The following is a 20,675-nucleotide window of genomic DNA, read 5'->3' as shown; positions in this document are numbered from 1 at the left end:
GGAATCTGGATAAAATGATACCTTGATATCTGCGATCCATGGTCTTATTCCAGAGAAATCCATGTTTTTCTTAATATGCAAATTATCAGTTACGATCTATCCCAAAGAATCTGTCTCCAAAGATCAGTTTAAATGAAAGGAGGCGTTACCAGTTTGAGATGCATAGATCAGAGTACACTGTCAGTCGCTACATGTCTCACACTGGATATCGCTTCCTATGACGTCCATGCCCATACTGACGGCTTAGGACACTTGATTCTGACAGATTCCCTTTCAGAACTGTCCAGTTGATATCAGTGGGTTCAGCCGACGTTAGTCTAATGTTTTTGGCGGCTTAAGGGCACTGTCCCTGTGTTCCCACAAGACAGAGATCTTGGAAAGACTGTGGAATTGATTCCGAAAGTAAACTGAAATATTGTACAACTACATTTATTTGTCCCCAAATTGCCGTTGAAGTATTTTCAGACGGTCAATACTACATATATTTGCAGATCTGGCTGCAGTGATGCCATTTGCTTGTTTCACTGAAAACTTTTAGGGAAAATGCCAAAGAAAAAATTGAGATTGCAGTAGAAGACAATGAAGAAAGGGAACAATCCACTCCGAAAGGGCGTAAAACTGCAAACAGCCAAGGCCGGAGGAAGGGGAGGATAACTAGATCAATGGCTAATGAAGCTGCTAATGCGGCCGCTGCTGCTGCACCGACCTCGGCCGCTGCTGCTACTCCTCCTGCTCCTCCTGCACCTGTGCCTACTCCGCCAGAGGAACCTCCGCCACCTGCAACACCTGCACAAGAGCAAAGTGAGTAATTTTCAAAAAAACATACAGTACTTTGGTAGTGTTCTGCTCAAACAGGCAAGATATCAGCCCACTTTAGATTTTGCTGGAGGGCCAGAGTAGATCTATGTAGCAGCCAGACCTCATCGATTCTTCTGAAAATTGTTTGGTCTGGTTGGTTTGCCTCAATCACATGTCTGACATGTTGGTGTGCTGCTCGCTTCTCCATTTCTTTGCTTATTGCACTGACTTTCTGGATAAATCACTACATGATCATTTCTTATTTTGCACATTTAGGGCATTTTCAGCTTTCCCGTGAAGTGTCATTTACGCCAAACATTTTGCACGTGCAGCGTGGCGCGGCCTCAAGTCATGTATCAGCGCCACAATTCTTGAAACTACATTGGGATCTGTTTGAAAAATTGAGGTTGTGGGTCTGTTAATCAGCATGATCCTCCCAGCCGGATAGTGCGTAGCATAGTTGCCCATCGGTCACGTGAGCTGGGCTTTCAGCAGCAGTGACTGTACATTTTGGTGTGAGACTACAACAATGGTTTTTCATTGTGGTATGACTGATTAAAACAGGCAATCATTTTCTTCTTCGTTCACAATGTCCAATGATTACCTTAGTTACTCAGAAACTACCAAAACCTGACAATAATGTGTAACACGTATAAGCGATATCTGTCCCTGCTTCCGAAAGCTGTAAACGGCATCACTTATACTTTTCTCTAGTCTTCACACGTCCACCGTTCATGGTCCAGAAGACCTGCAACCAGTTCAGAATTGACCGTGAAGTACAGACATAAGCCGGCTTACGACCCATGACCCATTTTTACATCACTTTTTTCGCCACACATTTTTGGCGAAAAAAAGTTAATGAAAACGATGCAATTTAGCTACTATCACCTTATTTAGTTGTTTCTTTCTATTTGTAAATTCATGGTATACTTTTCTTCAGTTGAGTCATGTCGTCTCATGATGATCCCCCTGAGAATTATTGGCTCTATGTCGTCCGAGGGGTGTCACCAGCTCGGTCATTAGAAATGCCTTTATGATGAAATTGCATAGACTGTATCTCTGAAGTTCTTCACAGGAGGGACAGAAGTTTCTATCGATGATGATAATGATGACTGCACAGCTCATTTCTCACAATTAAGAGGGCTTCACTGTTATCTCCTACATTATAACTGTATACTTAGCATCTATTATTAGCTTATTTAGGAAAATAGAGAGCAGGGTAATTAAGTCTCCACAGCAGACAATAATGGTCCTGGCTCTATCTGCTCATCTGATGCCTTAAGGGAATTATAGCAGAGTATAGAGTAATAAAAAGCAGTGCGAGATCTAGGACTGAAGGGAAGAAAATGAGAGTAAAGTACATTGAAGTAAATAAGTCCATTGCATGTAAGAAAAATGCAGTGTGGAACAGTCACCTGGAGTGTGAGCCTATAGAAGAACTAACACTAGGAGCGCTTTTGTAAAGAACCGAGGACTTATAAATGAGCTATTGGGTTGTTTGTAATTTAACACACTTGTCTATAGAGGGTGTTTTTTTTATAGAGCAAGTTTCTGTTGTGTCAAGTCAAAACCTTTCATGTTTCCCATATACTTAAAGGGTTTTCCCCACAAAGTTAATTTTAATCAACATTTTAATCAATAGATCTTGGAATAATAATAAGTTCCACAATTGGATGTGCTTAAATAAAATGTTCCTGCGCCGAGATAATCTTATAAATGTGCCCCTGCTGTGTACTGTGTAATGGCCGTGTCTGACCGTACAGGAACATGGCCTGATCATACCACAGCTCCTGGGCAGGGGAGGAAGCAAAAGAGAATATACAGACATTTATAAGATTATCTCAGCACAGGAACATTTTATTTAAACACATCCAATTGTGGAAATTATTATTATTCCAAGATCTATTCATTAAAATGTTGATTAAAATTAACTTTATGGGGAAACATTTTTGAGTCCAGGTTTATGGTTTCTTGCTGTCATGTTCTGGGCTTAGAGATGACCCCCCCAATGCTGAGCAATTTTGACGTTTTTTTTGCTCTGCGTATTTTAGAAAAAATGCAAGTAAACTATTTTACTTAACGGGTGAAGAAATGGTGCAGAAAACCTGCAGCATCAAAATGTCACCGTGGGAATGTAACCTTATTCTAATGTAATAATCTCAAGGCATGTAGAATAGTCAGCACTTTGCTCTACTTCGTTCCAGAAGATGTCTCGACAAACGGTTTTCTGTCCTAATTATTTATGTAATGTAGTGTATAAAAATACTTCTCAATTTTCATCCTCCAAGGTTTTCTCTGCGGCTCCGCTTTGTCCTCTTCGGCTGACCTGAATTCAGACTAGCCGCTCACGCTCGCTTGTGTCTGTGGAGCAGGAGTCGCTTCCTCAGTGTCAGGCTATGGAGCTTTCTCTTGGTTCTCATAGCCGGACACTGGGACAGAAGTATTGCTCCACACAGTGCGAGCCATCAAAACTGAAGAGCGGTCACGTGGGCCAGGAGAGGACTCGAGCCAAGCCAGCGAGCGTTGTAATACTCTTGAATTACATTACATGCATAATTAGAAGGTAGTAGGGGAATTTTTTATTTTTTTTTACTGAATCATCCTTTTGTTTAAAACCCCGAAACAACCAAGTGTCCTATATTTGCAATGCTTGTTTCTGAGATTTAACCCCACGCCGTCGTAAATTTATGGCTGTAGGTTCTAATTTGGCTTTTATCCTAGGTCATATTGCAAGACTCGTTAAAGAGGGGTTGACTTGTGACTTCCAACAGGTGGCGCTATAGAGTCCAAGTCCTTTTTGTCTCTCGAAGAGGCAATTTGCATGTGGCTGTAGATTAAAACTCCTAATCTTGCAATCTAGAAGGAGCAGGTCCTGTCTCTGGCTGTCAAATACATCTGGGAAGAAGACAAGTGGTTTTTTTTTTGTTGTTTGTTTGTTTTTACAGATTCTCTCTTCTCCTTTGCTAGCCTAATAGTGCTCAGTGAGCACTATACAGTGAATATACCGATGCTTCTGTAGCACCCAGGATATCAGTGCTGCTGGGTCCTAGCAGTTCCACAACAGCTCCTCTAGTCACCTATGTCACTTTTTAATGGGCCCTTTTCCCCTGTAACTAACCCCTTATGGATAACCCCAGTTACAGTGGAAAAAATGAGCAATAAGGTAAAAAAAAAAACTGTTGCAAAGTAAGAATGCTGTAAAAAAATATAAGTGTTAATATGTTATTTTATCAATTTACAAAATGCAAAGTGAATGAAAAAAAAAGAGAAATCTAAATCAAATCAATATTCAGTGTGACCACAATTTTTCTTCAGAGCAGCATCAATTCTGCGTATGCTTGTACACAGTTTTTTGAAGGGACTCTGCAGGGAAGTTACATGAGCCCTGATATCATCTATTGAGTCTTTGTGGGATCACATGACGAAACAGAAGGATTTACACAAGGCTACATCCACAGAAGATCTGTGGTTAGTTCTCCAAGATGTTTGGAACAACCTACCTGCCGAGTTCCTTCAAAAACTGGTGGCTACAGAAAATGTTGAGTCGATTAAGGGTATGTGCACACGTTGCAGATTTTCTGCGGATCCGCAGTGTTTTTTTCCGCACAGAAACGCTGCAGATCCGCAAGTGATTTACAGTACAATGTAAATTAATGGCAAAAAAAATGCTGTGCTAATGGTGCGGAAAAATCGGCACGAAAAACGCAGCAGATTCAAAAAAAGGACCATGTCAATTCTTTTTGTGGATTTGCACCCATTCCATAATAGAAATCCGCAGGGGTAAAAAAAAAGGAAGAAATCTGTACAAAATCTGCAGCAAATCCGCAAAAAAAAAAAAAAAAACACGAACAAAAACGCAAAATAAAGCGCAGATTCTGACCTGCGTTTTCTGCCAAGAAAGGCAGAATCTGCAGAGAAAATTCCACAGTAACATCCGCAACGTCTGCATATAGCCTTAGACTTCTTTTTTGGTTCATTGTCTTTGTATTTTGTTACTTGACACCATTAACATTTCTATTTTTCGAAGGCATGCTTATTTCAACTTATTTTTTTCCACATCTGACGCCACAAAAAATAAATATGAAAAAAAAAATCAATTTTTTTTCCCATTGCATACAAAAAACCCTACACATATTAGGTATCGATTGCAATAACCCAGAGAATTTATTCAATCTGTTATTCAGTGTGAAATCCGAAGTTCCATTCAGACCTTGTCACAAATAGGATAAATGTTGGTGTGCTTAATTTGTTTTTCTTTGATTTGTTTAATGATTTAGGGTATCGTGTATTTAATATCTTCATTAACTTTTAGATCTGTATTCAGTTTTCAGCCTGATCCATGTTTCAGATTTTTCTGTTATGGGTGTCTTTTTCAGTAATACAGGCTTGGGTGTGAGCTCTGTGTGTATCCAGTGTGCGACTGTCTTCATTAATAATAATAATAATAATAATAATAATAATAATAATAATAATAATAATAATAATATTAGCTCATATATCAGCACAGCTTCTATCCTGCACCTATTTTCCTTGTCATTTGCTCTCCTCCTTTTTTATAGCCTGTTTTCTCTACTCTCCCTGAGACTGTAGATGCTTTCCCGTATCTACACAAGACGAGGATAACAGTCATTGTGAAACTGCCACTAAAAGAAAATTTTCTTTTCTGAATGAATGGGTTAGGTTTGGTAATGTCAAGTGAAGTGTCATCCTGTGAACAGGACTGCAGGGTAATGCAGAACTCCTAATTTGGGGGCAGAGAGTTGCTGTGGACACATGCTATACACATAGTTAAATAAATAAGGCAGCACACTGCAGCGCTAGAACATACAAACTTGAAATACGAAATTTGAACTGCATAAATGCACTAGAAATATGAAAAATGAGAGCGTTTAGCGCACAAAAATGGCCAATTTTATGTGTAGCCACTTTACGGCATCTCTCTTATACCAGGTCCTACGCTTGCCTTACCTTGCTGAGAATAAACGTCTCCATCAGAATGGGTACATGTGAAACCTCTTCCTAGACTAAAATTCTCTCTCTATGGAGGGGTATTGGACCAGCTGTAATTAAAACACCTGTGGCTAGAAGGCGGAGTGCACGATCAGAAGGCTAGAGAATACATTTCAAAAACCTGACCGGCACATCAAACATAGACTAAGTGTGAACAGGTGCTGAACCTAGAGTCGCCAACTCGTATATAGTTAAATAAATAAGGCAGCACACTGCAGCGCTAGAACATACAAACTTGAAATACGAATTCATTCTAAATCTATGTGAAAATCACTTTTACAAGAGCCTGAAAATGTCAGTGTGTAGCTGCAGTTCGGTTTTGGTTGCCGGTAAGAACGTGTCGTGTCTATTTTATAAATGGAGGAACTGATTCTCCCTTCATCCAAAACCAGTGCATGTATAGGTTAGTGATGGATTATGTAACATTGGGGCATAGCACTGGGGATCTGGCAGGCTGCCCCTTCTCCCCTCCTGCCAATAACAAAGCTGTAATTACTGTTGGTATTTGTTCCTTCTGCCATGTAATTCAGGGAATGTTTGTTTGGTTACAGCAATGTCCAGAGGTTTTTCCTCCTATTCTTTGCCATGCACTGTACCAAGTGTGAATGTGCCCTACTATGTATGAGGGGGTTATCACGCTGTTTATTTAGGGGAAATCTGTCCGCATCATATACATTGCTGTGTACCGGTTACATGTTGTAGTTCTACACGGCCATAGTGCTGCAATATCGTACACCCCTCACACAGATGTGCCCAAAGGAAGAAGCCACGTTTACTTATTTTTTTTAATTCTTAAACCCTCTAAAGGATTTGTTTCGTTAAAACTAATGCGTTTCCTATCCAATGGATAGATTACTTACTGGTCATGGAGATTTGACCACTGGGACCCGCACCAGCTGATTGGGGAGCAAGAGGTGGTCAATTAATTTTTTCAAGGGGCCGGGACTGTTGCAGAGGTCTGATCCCATACGTTGAAATTAATTCTGTTCAATATTAACATTAACATATTATGTTATATTGATTTTATTGCTTTTTTATTTTTTTTTTTCTGATTCAAAACCACATAATTTACCGTACTCATTTTTATAGTTTATGAAAAACAGTAAATTATACTGCTCTTGTTATTCAGCCATGGTACGTACTATGATATACTGCTCCCCCCAAAAAGTGTCATATCCCCACACACAGTGTGATGGTCCAGAGCTCCCCACATAGTATAATGGACCCCATGGCTCCATAAACAGTATGATGTAATACACAGGATGTCACCCACTCAGTATGATCCCCCTACAGCTCCCTATATACAGTATGATCCCCCAGCAGTGTATTATCAGCCCACACAGTGTGATGGCCCCCCGCAGTACCCTATACACAGCATGATGGTTACTATGGTTTCCCACGCAGTTTGATTTCCCTCAGACCTCAAACACAGAATGGTGACCCTCAGATTAGGATCCCCCCACAGTCCCCAACATGGTAAAATCGCCTCACAATCCCCAACTCCTTATGATGACCCCCACAGTATGATTCCTCACTTCCCCCATACACAGCTCCTAATATAGAATGATGACCCCCGAACTGCCCTTAACGGTATGATTGCTAATAGCCACCCAACTGCCCCAAACACAGATTGACAACCCCAGCACATTATGATGTCCCCCACACAGTATGACCCCTCCCCATTGCCCTCAACATGAAACGATGATCCCCCACACGGTGAGATCCCCCACACGGTGAGATCCCCCACACAGTGAGATCCCCCACAGTCTCCAAATACATAATGATGGCTCCACAAATGAATGACAAAAAACAAACACTGCTTTCCTCACCCCTAGCGCACTTCTCCGGACTTTGCTCTGCTCGGTGAGGCTCCAAAGCAGGTGTGATCTAATGACCCTAGTTGTACAGGCTGAATGATGGAGGACGCTGGATGCGGATACCGGTGAAAGCGGGATGGAGGTGGGGAGGGCGGCCTTGGTGTGCGAGCCAGATAAGAACAGCCAAAGAGCTGGGACCATAGTTTGTCCAGGTCTGTCCTATGTGATAACCAGGCCAAAATGTTACTGTGGCTTTCTTGTGCATCATTAGGAATGGATTTCATATAGCTGGCTTACTGCTGGTTCTGCAGTAGCAACCTATTAAAAATGATTTCCTTATGATGCAGCAGCAAGCCAGCGCAATATTTAAGAAGCAGCATATCAGCGGATGCACCTCGAACCTGTGCTACACAGGCGCTGAATGCTGAGGGTGACTTCAGCCTCTATCTGCTATTGATAGAGGACGTCGGTTGTGCTATAAATGCAACAGTTCTTTATTATTTTTTCTTTAATAAAAAATGTCAAAGTGATCGTAATTGTCCTTCCTAACACGCAGGGAGAATATGATCTTTTGTCCATGGGTGTGGGCAGGAGGCGACGTCATTTGGAGCTTTCATTGCTTCAACTTGTGGCCATTAAACCTCATGTACATCTGAATTTTGGATTTGTATTCTTTAATCTTTCATTAATATCTGATCTTTTCACCTAATATGTACTGGGGGTAAGGACATCTCGGCACATGCAAACCAAAAGTGGCGCAATAAGTTACGGCAATCATTTACCTCCGCACCATAACATTTATCTGGTTACTTTGGGAATCTGTTCCATTTTATTATTATTTTTTTTGTCGGCAGTAGATCTTGTACATTAACCCCATGTTTTCTGCTTTATATTTGTGCCATTTCACGACGTTAAATTTGCAATACCAGGAATGGAAGCCTTTTGATGTGTAGTCTGTGGATGTGGGACCATCATCGCCTACGTGCATGTTTGTACAAGTGTTGTGCTTTGTACGCTTGTGCTTTTTGTTTCAGTTTGTCGTGTAGGTTGTGTCACGGCCTGAGGTCACAGATGACTTGTATTAGCCGTGACGTCCCCTTCGTCTCGTACTTTCGGTCGGGAGGTGACCGCTTTTGCTACGTACTTGTCGTGACCCATCAGGTTTCTAGTAGCACAGTATTCTGCCACGTCCTTTAGCATTTGATCCGGTGGTTTCCCCATTAGCGCCCCCTATAGCCGCTTTCAGAGCCATGTTTTTATTAGTTGTTTGTGCTGATTTTTCTTTGCACAGGAGACCCATATGGTATAGGATAGGGTCTTATTTGTGGTGGACGTTGCAGTGGTATTGTGTTTTTATGCCATTTATGGTTTGGAGTATGAGGCACTGACTTGTTGTTTTGCTTTTTTTTTTTCCTTTCCTTTTGCATTCATTCTGCGGTGTTACTACTCTGCATGGATGTGTTTTGAGGCATACTTTCAGTTCATCAGTCATTGTGAAGCTGAGCTTTTCAGCGGTTAGTACATTGCCCGCTAGCTTGTCACAAGTCCTCTTGTCAAAATCAGGAGCGACTGCCTCCTTCATCTCAAGCCTCTCTTTCCCCTCAAATGGCTTTTACGGAGGAAGCCTGCACGTAAATGGATAACTATGTGTGGGCTTTGTAGGATTGGTGCTCGTAATGCAAATCCGGGTCTTTCTTTTTGATGGGATTTGCTGTATTGTGCTTTCAGCTTCTGCCGAGACCGTGGAGACCTCCCGTTGGACTGAAGAAGAAATGGAAATTGCTAAAAAAGGTAACGCTTTCAAGTTTGGCTTCTGTGGATTTCTCCGGCCAGATGTAGACGCTGCTGACCTAGTAGAGTTTTTTGTCTTGTGTGTTGTTTTGATGTAGTTGTGGCATTTGTTTGCTCTTAGACGTTGCTTTTTGTATTGCTATATGTGGCTATGTGGCTGTTCCGCATCCCCTAACTCTTGCAGACTGTAGCCCGAGGGTCTCAATGTCCCCCCCCAAGTCATTTCTACATGGTCTAAAAAGCAGGTCACATGGTCACACATAGTGCTACCGGTTGTGCTGTGAATCTGAGTGGGGCCCTGTACTCTCCTTTTTCTGTCCTTTAAGTGGAAGTTGATGAACCCCTTTATAGGGGGCTTCTTCCAAAGTGCAGCACCCCAAACCTATGTATTAATATTCTAAAATGCATTTTTGACCCTATGAGCCTGTGTAGTAAATCATTAATAGCAATGACTTGAGGCTGCTGAAGGTTTTCCACAATTTCAGTAATAATATAAAACATAATTTATTATGAAAATAATAATAATAATGATCTCTGTGCTGAAGAAGTTAGGATGCTGGTCCAGGCTTCTCCCCTCTTGTCTCATCTTGGCTTTGTGCGATGATGTACTCGGACACACAGCTTTTATTTTGCAGCTTCAGTTTTATTTCTGATCTACATAGCCCGAGAGCTATTTTGCTTTTTATGATGATTCCTTTTTTTTTCTTTTCTCTTTTTAATTCTTCTTTATTTATTGACGTGCCATGCACTATATATACAGAACAGTAATGGGCTTGGATTTTCCTTCACTTATTTATTGCATCCTGACGTCTTCTTTTTCTAATGGTCTCTGTACATTGTGATTGATCTGCATGTGTTTGTGTGCATGCTTTTCATCTGCACCATGTTGTGAGGGATTTACATAAGTGAGGATGATGCTAGAAAAATGAAAATTCTATACAGTATGCGATTTTAGTGCCGAAGGTCATTTTTGGGATGTTGAAAAGGGAGATACTGGATGGCGAAAAAGGCTCCTGGCGTCTTTGACCTCCATGAAGAAGGCAAAAAGTCTTTACCTTGGGTGACTCGATAATCCTCTGCTAATACAGTCACACAATATGATTAGTGGGGCAGCGCAGAGTTTTGGCACGGCTTGACACATGGCTTTAGTTCATTTCAGGTGAACAGAGCAGGAAGGAAAGAAACTGACAGCCTGTGTGACTCTGGAAGACGTTTACCAGCGAAGCGTCTGCAATGAAAACTTGGCTCAGCCAAAATTCGTGATTCATTTTTTTGTTTCTTTTTTAATGCAACCTTTTGGATTCTAAAAGTCTCACATGTTGGGCTCCATAATTTTGACTGCAGGAAGAAAGCTGGTAAAAGCCGTGAATATGGCCGCTTTACCCTACCATCGTGTTCTAGTGAGCATTGGTAAACCTCTAATGCTGAACGTAGGAGCAGCGGGGCTGCAGATGGAGCCCACCGTGGCTGTTGTACGATTCTCCACAGCCAATCTCCATCGGTTCACATTGGGTCACATACACATCCCATTTCAGCCATATAATCTCTGCCATCCAGTCTAGCGGTTACAGTCAGATTTGTATGGCATATGACTAGTGATGAGCAAGCGTTTTCCCCAGCACGCTCGGGTGACCTCCGAGTATTTATGGCTGCTCGGAGATTTAGTTTTCATCGCCTCAGCAGCATGATTTACACCTATTAGCCTGCTTGATTACGTGTGGGGATTCCCTAGCAACCAGGCAACCCCCACATGTACTCAGGCTGGCTAACAGATGTAAATCATTCAGCTGCAGCGATGAAAACTAAATCTCCGAGCAGTCACAAATACTCGGAGGTCACCCGAGCGTAATGGGGAAAACCCGAGCAACGAGTATACTCGCTCATCACTACACATGATGTCTCCGCCATCCAGTGCAGCGGTTACAATCAGATTTGTATGGCACATGATGTCTCCGACATCTGAGGTAGCGATTACAATCGGATTTGTATGGCACATGATGTCTCCGCCATCCGGTGTAGCAGTTACAATCAGGTTTGTATGGCACATGATGTCTCCGACATCTGAGGTAGCAGTTACAATCAGATTTGTATGGCACATGATGTTTCCGACATCTGGGGTAGCAGTTACAATCAGGTTTGTATGGCACATGATGTCTCCGACATCTGAGGTAGCGGTTACAATCAGATTTGTATGGCACATGATGTCTCCGACATCCGATGTAGCAGTTACAATCAGGTTTGTATGGCACATGATGTCTCAGACATCTGAGGTAGCGATTACAATCGGATTTGTATGGCACATGATGTCTCCGCCATCCGGTGTAGCAGTTACAATCAGGTTTGTATGGCACATGATGTCTCCGACATCTGAGGTAGCAGTTACAATCAGATTTGTATGGCACATGATGTTTCCGACATCTGGGGTAGCAGTTACAATCAGGTTTGTATGGCACATGATGTCTCCGACATCTGAGGTAGCGGTTACAATCAGATTTGTATGGCACATGATGTCTCCGACATCCGATGTAGCAGTTACAATCAGGTTTGTATGGCACATGATGTCTCAGACATCTGAGGTAGCGGTTACAATCAGATTTGTATGGCACATGATGTCTCCGACATCCGATGTAGCGGTTACAATCAGATTTGTATGGCACATGATGTCTCCGATATCCGATGTAGCGGTTACAATCTGATTTGTATGGCACATGATGTCTCCGATATCTGAGGTAGCGGTTACAATTCTAGTGAGCATTGGTGAACCTCTAATGCTGAACGTAGGAGCAGCGGGGCTGCAGATGGAGCCCACCGTGGCTGTTGTACGATTCTCCACAGCCAATCTCCATCGGTTCACATTGGGTCACATACACATCCCATTTCAGCCATATAATCTCTGCCATCCAGTCTAGCGGTTACGGTCAGATTTGTATGGCACATGATTAGTGATGAGCGAGTATACTCGTTGCTCAGGTTTTCCCCAGCACGCTCGGGTGACCTCCGAGTATTTATGACTGCTCGGAGATTTAGTTTTCATCATGGCAGCTGAATGATTTACAGCTATTAGCCAGCTTGATTACATGGGGGGATTCCCTAGCAACCAGGCAACCCCCACGTGTACTCAGGTTGGCTAACAGCCATAAATCATCCAGCTGTGGCAAGGAAAGCTAAATCTCTGAGCAGTCATAAATACTCAGAGGTCACCCGAGCGTGCTGTGGAAAACCCGAGCAACGAGTACACTCGCTCATCACTACACATGATGTCTCTGCCACCCAGTGCAGCGGTTACAATCAGATTTGTATGGCACATGATGTCTGACATCCGCTGTAGAGGTTACAATCAGATTTGTATGGCACATGATGTCTCCGACATCTGAGGTAGTGATTACAATCAGATTTGTATGGCACATGATGTCTCCGACATCTGGTGTGGAGGTTACAATCAGATTTGTATGGCACATGATGTCTCCGACATCTGAGGTAGTGATTACAATCAGATTTGTATGGCACATGATGTCTCCGACATCTGGTGTGGAGGTTACAATCAGATTTGTATGGCACATGATGTCTCCGACATCTGGTGTGGAGGTTACAATCAGATTTGTATGGCACATGATGTCTGACATCTGAGGTAGTGATTACAATCAGATTTGTATGGCACATGATGTCTCCGACATCTGGGGTAGCGGTTACAATCAGATTTGTATGGCACATGATGTGTCCGACATCTGGGGTAGCAGTTACAATCAGATTTGTATGGCACATGATGTCTCCGACATCTGAGGTAGTGATTACAATCAGATTTGTATGGCACATGATGTGTCCGACATCTGGGGTAGGGGTTACAATCAAATTTGTATGGCACATGATGTGTCCGACATCTGGGGTAGGGGTTACAATCAGATTTGTATGGCACATGATGTCTCCGACATCTGGGGTAGGGGTTACAATCAGATTTGTATGGCACATGATGTCTGACATCCGCTGTAGAGGTTACAATCAGATTTGTATGGCACATGATGTCTCCGACATCTGAGGTAGTGATTACAATCAGATTTGTATGGCACATGATGTCTCCGACATCTGGTGTGGAGGTTACAATCAGATTTGTATGGCACATGATGTCTCCGACATCTGGGGTAGCGGTTACAATCAGATTTGTATGGCACATGATGTCTCCGACATCTGGGGTAGCGGTTACAATCAGATTTGTATGGCACATGATGTCTCTGACATCCGGTGTATTATTATTTATTTATATAGTACCATTAATTCCATGGTGCTGTACATGAGAAAGGGGTTTCATACAGTTATAGATAATGTTTACAGTAAACGAATTTACAATGACAGACTGGTACAGAGGGGAGAGGACCCTGTCCTTGCGGACTTACATTCTATGGGTTAATGGGGTAGAGACAGAAGGTCGGGGGTGCAGCAGCTCGGGTGGTGGTGGGGTGGCAGCTCTGATGGTGGTGAGGCAGCAGAATGGTTATTGCATGCTGTTGGCTTTCCTGAAGAGATTGGTTTTCAGGTTCCCTCTGAAGGACCCGAGGGTGGTGGATAACCGGACGTGTTGAGGCGTGGAGTTCCAGAGGATGGGGGATATTTGGGAGAAGTCTTGGAGGCAGTTGTGTGAGGAACGAATAAGTGTGGAGGAGAGTAGGAGGTCTTGGGAAGATTGTGTGAGGGAGATATTGGGAGATTAGTTCAGAGATATAGGGAGGGGACAGGTTGTGGATGGCTTTGTAGGTCAGTGTTAGTAGTTGGATTCGATGTGGAGTTGGGAGCCAGTGGAGGGATTTGCAGAGGGGAGGAGAGAGGTGGCCAGAGGTGTAGAGGTTACAATCAGATTTGTATGGCACATGATGTGACTCCTGCTTCTGTAGACCATCGACTTGTGGCCTCTTCATATTCTTCAATCTTCCAGTGTTGTATGGTTTTCTTGGCTCTGCCTAAGCATTTTGTGGCATTGAAATAAAGAATATTTGTGTATTGCTGATTTCTGAATATAATTAATGACTAACATATTTTACGAACCCTCGGGGCTCTTATATTCTATCATTGGAAGGTGGATTTTGTATTTGCTCGGTGTGTAATCTCTATACCAGGTTGTGTATTTCCATTCACCATATACATGCAGAGAAGCCCTAACATCTGTGTCATTGATAGGGTATGACACTATTTTCTTAAAGTCATGAGTTTCTGGGCTGGTGTTCTTCAGGGCAGCAATTTATTAAAGGGGTTGCTTGCTTAAGGTTATGTTCATATGTTCCGTTTTTTTTTTCTGCAGGCAAAACCTGCAACGTCAGAAAAGCAGGTTTTGCTGAGTGTTTGCGGTGTTTTTGTCCAGGTACATTTGTCTCTTATGCATGCTGTTAAAATTGAGTGCATAAAAAAATAATCTGATTCTACTTCATCCAGTTTTGGCACCAAAAATCCACAAAACCTGATACCTGCGTTTTTTGCAGCGTTTTTTTGCATCACCCATTGCTTTCAATGGGTGAAAACCACTGCAAAAAAGCTAAAAGAAGTGACATCCTGCATTTTGCAAAAACAGCTCTTTGTGTGCATGAGATTTCTGAAATCGCATAGACTTTGCTTTTATTGTGAAATGCAGCTGAAAATTTGCATAAAAAAGCTACGTTTTTCCCCCATAGGCTCATGTGTAAAAAAAAAAACAACAACAAAGTTTTACTTACCCTTTCCAGGTCAGCACTGGGCTGCATCATCACCACAGTCCTAGTCTATTTTTTTTTTTTCTTCTTTTTTCAAGCAGCGTTCGAGGTCTGTCAGAAAATAACGGGACATCGCTAACGCATGCCAAAAATGGCATACGTTAGCGATGCGTTAGATACATTACGGTCAATGGGTGCGCTAATGGATCCGTTACATAGCGTTAATTGCGCCATGTAACGGATTCCGTCAGCGGACACCCACTAACGCAATGTGAACCTAGCCTTACTACTTGCCCTTTCAGGACAGTTTACATTAAAGGGATTGTCCATTCTTAAGCTACAAGTCTCTCTCTGTGACTGCAAATTGGTGAATCCTCGCATTCAGCTGATTGTAAGACCCCCTGTGATCCATTTCTCGACCGTGGACCCTTCTAACAAGTAGGGATTTTCAGACGCTTACAGCGCTTTTAATTGCCAGGTTGCAGTGCAGACCCTGCGATCTGCTTATAGACCAGTTCTCAGTAGACAACCTGTGTTAAATCTTCGCATTGGTCCATATGGATGTTAGTCCTCTCCAGTAGAGTTCTTCGAGACTGGTCCAGCGTGTGTATGTGCCACTAGAGGCCGCTCACAACACAGGTGACGTCTGTAGTGGCACTGCAGGCGCCCACGCTGCGTAACCTAGAATATTACTTGGACTGAAGCTACCGTCCTCCCAGTGTCCCGCGTGTATCTTCCAGTGTCCCGCGTGTAACTTCATTACATTGGGTATTGGAGACCTTCTAATATGAGATCCTCTATTTTGGCATTAAATGTCATTAATGTTAACCTTTTTCCTCCAGGTTAACAGACTCAATATTTAACCCCACTCAATGCCTTTCCTTTAATTCAAAGAGGTCCCATTGGTCTGTGCTTGTGTTTCGGCAGGCTTGGTGGAACATGGTCGTAACTGGGGGGCTATCGCCAAGATGGTTGGAACGAAGAGTGAAGCCCAGTGTAAAAACTTCTACTTTAATTACAAACGAAGGCACAACCTGGACAACTTGCTGCAGCAGCACAAACAGAAGGTGAGGATCAGTGAGCAGGGAGTGTGTCTGACAGATGGCTACAGAGGAACCGCCAAAAATGTCTGGGTCCGTGGGGAGCAGCGTTCGGCTGAGCTCTTCTGCTCTTCCATTTAGGAGATTGGTGCGGAGTCTCTGCACTTAGACCAGCCGGATCTAGAGCAAAATGGCAGAACTTTACTGAAAGTCTACTTACTCTCTAAAAGGGTCTCTGTTGGCAATAATTTTTACTATGCAGTCAGAACTACCTGGCAGTGTGTAACAGATGCAAAGATGTCAATTTTGTCACTCTCTTTTGTGTCGGAAAATTGCATATTTTGGTTCACATGCAAACTAGACTGCAAGTACATCAGTGGGTGTATCCCTGCACGTGCAGGTCATAGCTTTTCTGTATTCCTCTCTGGTATTCAATTGACAGAGGGGGCAATGTGTGTGTGTGATGTCACCTCTTCTCCTGGACAGAAACGTGCCAATGTTCTGCCTAAATCCTGGCGCCAGCCAAATGATTGATGCCTGCTAGAGATTTTGGCTGGGAGCAGAGATGACGTCACACAGAAGAGACTGTCTCCACTGGCAGTCAAGTAGCGATGGGCAGGGAGAAGTGACGAGAAGCCATGGACTGCCCTTACGCCAGTATTCCCTCCACTGCACTTGCAGCATAATTTGCTTATGAGTAAAAAGACGAATTTCGCCGTGATGGAGCAATTGTTGCACAGTGCCCTATTACCTCTGGTTGTTTGGTGGAAATGGTGCTGAATGTTCCCTTTAAATGGCTGTGTTACTGCAATAATTAGCTTTCTATATTGGTTTAATTGAAAGTACTGTCCCTTTATCTAGTCATGGCTTTAGTAAACATTGTGGTCATAGTTATGGCCCTTATCCTCTGTCCAAAAGTGACATGAATTCTCTTTCAGTCTCCTCGCAGGCCACGTGAGGAGAGAGATGTGTCGCAGTGTGAAAGTGTGGCCTCTACTGTATCTGCCCAAGAAGATGACGAAAATGAAGGATCCAATGACGAGGAGAACCCAGAGGACAGTGATGGTACGGTTTATTACATGTATGGTATGTTTTATATAGATTCAAGGGAACCTGTCATCAGGTTTGGTTGATACGAGTTACGGCCACCGCCTTTCAGGGCTGATATACCCCATTCTATAATGCTGTAGATAAACCCTGATCCGACCGGCAAGAGAAGAAAAATGATTTATATTATACTCACCTGGGGTGGTCCAGTCCGATGGATGCTGCAGGTCCAGGTTCGGCGCCTCCCATCTTCTTATGATCGCCGCTCTCCTGCTTCTGCATCGCTCCCCGGCATCGCGCTCCTGCGCAGACGTACTTATCTGCCCTGTTGAGGGTGGAGCAAAGTACTGCAGTGCGCAGGTGCTGGGCCTCTCTGACCTTTCCTGCGCACTGCAGTACTTTGGTCTGCCCTCAACAGGACAGATAAGTACGTCTGCGCAGGAGCGCGATGCCGAGGAGCAATGAAGAAGCAGGAGAGCGACATTGCAAGAACATGAGAGGCGCCGGACCAGGACACCCATCAAACTGGACCGCCCCCAGGTGAGTATAATAAAACCTATTTTTCTTCTGTTACAGGTTGGATCGGGGGTTTATCTACAGCATTATAGAATGTGGTATATCAGCCCTGAAACGTGATGGCTGTATCTTATATCGGCCAAACCTGGTAACAGGTTCCCTTTAATAATCAATATAAAATCTAAAAGAAAATCTATGTACTGTGTACAAGGTCAATCATAGAACTGAAATGCTTGAACACTGCACATGGGAGCCCCAAGAATCGCCTCTTACCTCCTTGAATCAACAGCTCTTCTCTTGATTACCCAGTGTGGCGTGGCGTCAGGTAGCAATGGTGACGACCAGGAGGTCAGAGGCTTAGTTCAGGACTCTAATCCAGCAACCACAGAGTACTGATGTAGCCGGTGGATTGGATCCTCTGTGAATAGATATGCACCATCTCCACCATGGTAGTAACAGACCAGCCTGGGATCCTGTAGCACGCCTATGGAGACACACGCAAGACCACCACACAGCTCACTTGATGGTTAGATAGTTGGGCACATTGACCATTTTTACTGAGCAGGTAGTCATTGCTGTATGGATGCTCTCTTCTTGCTTACGGCTAATATATATGGTGGGCTTGAGAAATGGTGCCTCTTGGCCATAGAGAATTGTGAGGGCCTTTCAGGCTGCCTGGGCTTATTTTAGTAGGCTTAGGCTAAGTCTAGCCCTTCTTCCAGCCCCGGTGTTCTCCTTTTAATATGCTCAGAGGTCTTCATTTCCTGTGACTCAGGTTGCATGGCCCCAGATATAGGAAGTTAATCCCACATTTTGCGGTTAATTGCATTAAAAATAGATTTGTCTGCTCCTTGCGGCTATTTTTTGCTTTGTGATTCCTACAACTCTGGAAGGCTTAGGTTAAATCAATGAGGGAGTTAAAAAAAGCGCCAGCCTTCAGTTGTCGATTAATCCCTTTTACTAGCGCACATGCTCCACATTGCCCGTGGTGTAGTAAGCTGGGGTTATAGGTTTCCTGTACAGGGCACAGGAGGCTGCCACTGACATTCGGGACAGGAACGAGCTCTTGTTTAGCATGATTGCACCATGGAATCACCGTTTCTCACAGGAGTTCTCTTATGTCTTGCTATTTTTTGGCATATGCTGTAGGTGTAAGGTTAAATGCATGTAAAATGCAGCAGTAGAGTCTGATAATGGCATCAACATCCTTTTTGGGGGTTTTCAAACATAGTCAACGACTGGGTAAAAACTGCACCGATTTGTAGTCGAACCAGATGCCGGTGAACATTTTGTGTGACCTTAATGTCTAAAATCCTCTTAACATTCATCATTCACAATTACATTTTGCTGCAGGTGCGGAAAACAGTTCAGACACTGAAAGTGCGCCATCTCCATCGCCCGAGGAAGGGGCTAAACAAGCTGATGAAGCCACAGAGCCATCCACTTCTTCATTACCCCGAGCTTCTTCTCCGGAGCAAGATCCCGCTAGCAAACCTGTACCTTGTGCATCCCCCTCTACTACCTCCCAAAATACAAAGACCCCTGAGAACCAGTACCCAGAGTTGCAGGTAAAAGAAGAAATTAACGCTGAACCAGAGGAGGCAATGGAAATTGGGGAGAGACGAGACAGCTCCGAACCTAAACCATCTCCAAGTCTCCAAGTCAATACCAAAGTGGAACCTGTTGAGGTCGATGTGAAGCTTCCAGATAGTGCCCAAGTTAAAATAGAGGAAGATAGCAAAGACCAAGAGCCAGAAAGGAGTAAGGAGAAACTAGACCTGGCAGATATGGAGTACTCCACCAACCAGATGGCAACCCATGAAAGGCCGGAATCCCACTCCGACAATGACTCCAGTGCCACATGCAGTGCGGATGAGGATGTAGATGGAGAGCCTGATAGGTCAAGGTGAGAGTGCTACAACTATAGTATAACCTGTAAGATGTTTCTATGTCTGCATCACTTTCGTTTCCCCTCTTTTAGGATGTACACACTAGATTCAAAGCCGTCACTGTTGAACCCAGCAGGAACAATCCTGATATCCCCCTCAATGAAGCAAGGCCCATTGGATCTGCAGCAATTGCATCATCGAGCCGCTGTTATCCCACCCATGGTAAGTGTATGCACCTGAACTTTACACTTATCTCAAGGTGGCCTCAGAGGCTTCAGTATCTGCAGAGAGAGGAGGGCCGGGGGCTTGGCGCCACCGTTCTGATGATCAGCGGAATTATACATGACTGTTTCATAGTTCTTTAACTCTTGAAAGCAATAGTTTGGTAGCCATGCCTGCTGCCTCTTCACATCTGTTTTCCTCTTGCCTTAGGTTTCTTGCAGCCCTGGAAATATATCAGGGGCACCAGTCTCGGCAAACAGTTTCTCCCTGTACCAGCGACATCTTCAGTCTCTGCACGAAAACAACTTGCTTGAAGAGCAAAGGCAGAGACAGGAGCAGCTCAGTATGGAGCGAAGATCGGCCAGTCCGGTCAACTTGTCCAAGAGTCCAAGTATTGAATGGGAAGGTAATTACTAATCAGCCTCTCGACCCCTGACATATGATGTCGAGGAGAGACTTGTTAAATTCGGCACCCGATCACATTGTTCTCACGGGATTCCGGCCGATTCCGGAGTGTCTGGCAGTCGGCTTCCTCCTCTTTCCCCATTGACAGCACATGATTGTACAGCTGGACTGAATGTGCCTGTCTATAGGGAGGTGGGAGGAATGGCTGCCTGCCGACATTTATCTTGGGGCACCTCATGGGTTGTCCTGAGGTCTTACCGCTGTGTGTGATGTAACGCTGAGCAAAGCGGATGGGAGCCGCCATGTGATTTGTTTCTCATCGGGAAGTGATCTTCAGATTATGCGGACACGGATCACTCTGGACATTTTCCAGGCTCCTGAAATATTGGCAGCGGCTCAACCGTTCTGTTTTCAGTGTTGCTACACAAATCCCAGAATATTTACCCTGGCACTGACCACCGAAGGCTT

At 43.7% G+C, this 20,675-nt stretch overlaps 1 protein-coding gene across 1 annotated transcript in view; it reads left to right on the top strand.

Annotated features, from left to right (window-relative positions):
- Positions 1-20,675, top strand: part of LOC138671649 (nuclear receptor corepressor 1-like) — a 141,694-nt gene that overhangs the window by 74,156 nt on the left and 46,863 nt on the right. Inside the window, exons 11-17 of the mRNA XM_069759819.1 lie at positions 539-801; positions 9,354-9,416; positions 16,016-16,155; positions 17,067-17,193; positions 19,045-19,597; positions 19,673-19,802; positions 20,013-20,208. Coding sequence (XP_069615920.1) covers positions 539-801; positions 9,354-9,416; positions 16,016-16,155; positions 17,067-17,193; positions 19,045-19,597; positions 19,673-19,802; positions 20,013-20,208 — 1,472 coding nt within the window. The remainder of the gene's footprint in view (positions 1-538; positions 802-9,353; positions 9,417-16,015; positions 16,156-17,066; positions 17,194-19,044; positions 19,598-19,672; positions 19,803-20,012; positions 20,209-20,675) is intronic.

The sequence above is a fragment of the Ranitomeya imitator genome, chromosome 3, assembly GCF_032444005.1.
Source record: "Ranitomeya imitator isolate aRanImi1 chromosome 3, aRanImi1.pri, whole genome shotgun sequence".
NCBI lineage: Eukaryota > Metazoa > Chordata > Amphibia > Anura > Dendrobatidae > Ranitomeya > Ranitomeya imitator.
The sequence above is the reverse complement of the archived record's forward strand: the minus strand, read 5'-3'. Positions and strand labels throughout refer to the sequence as shown.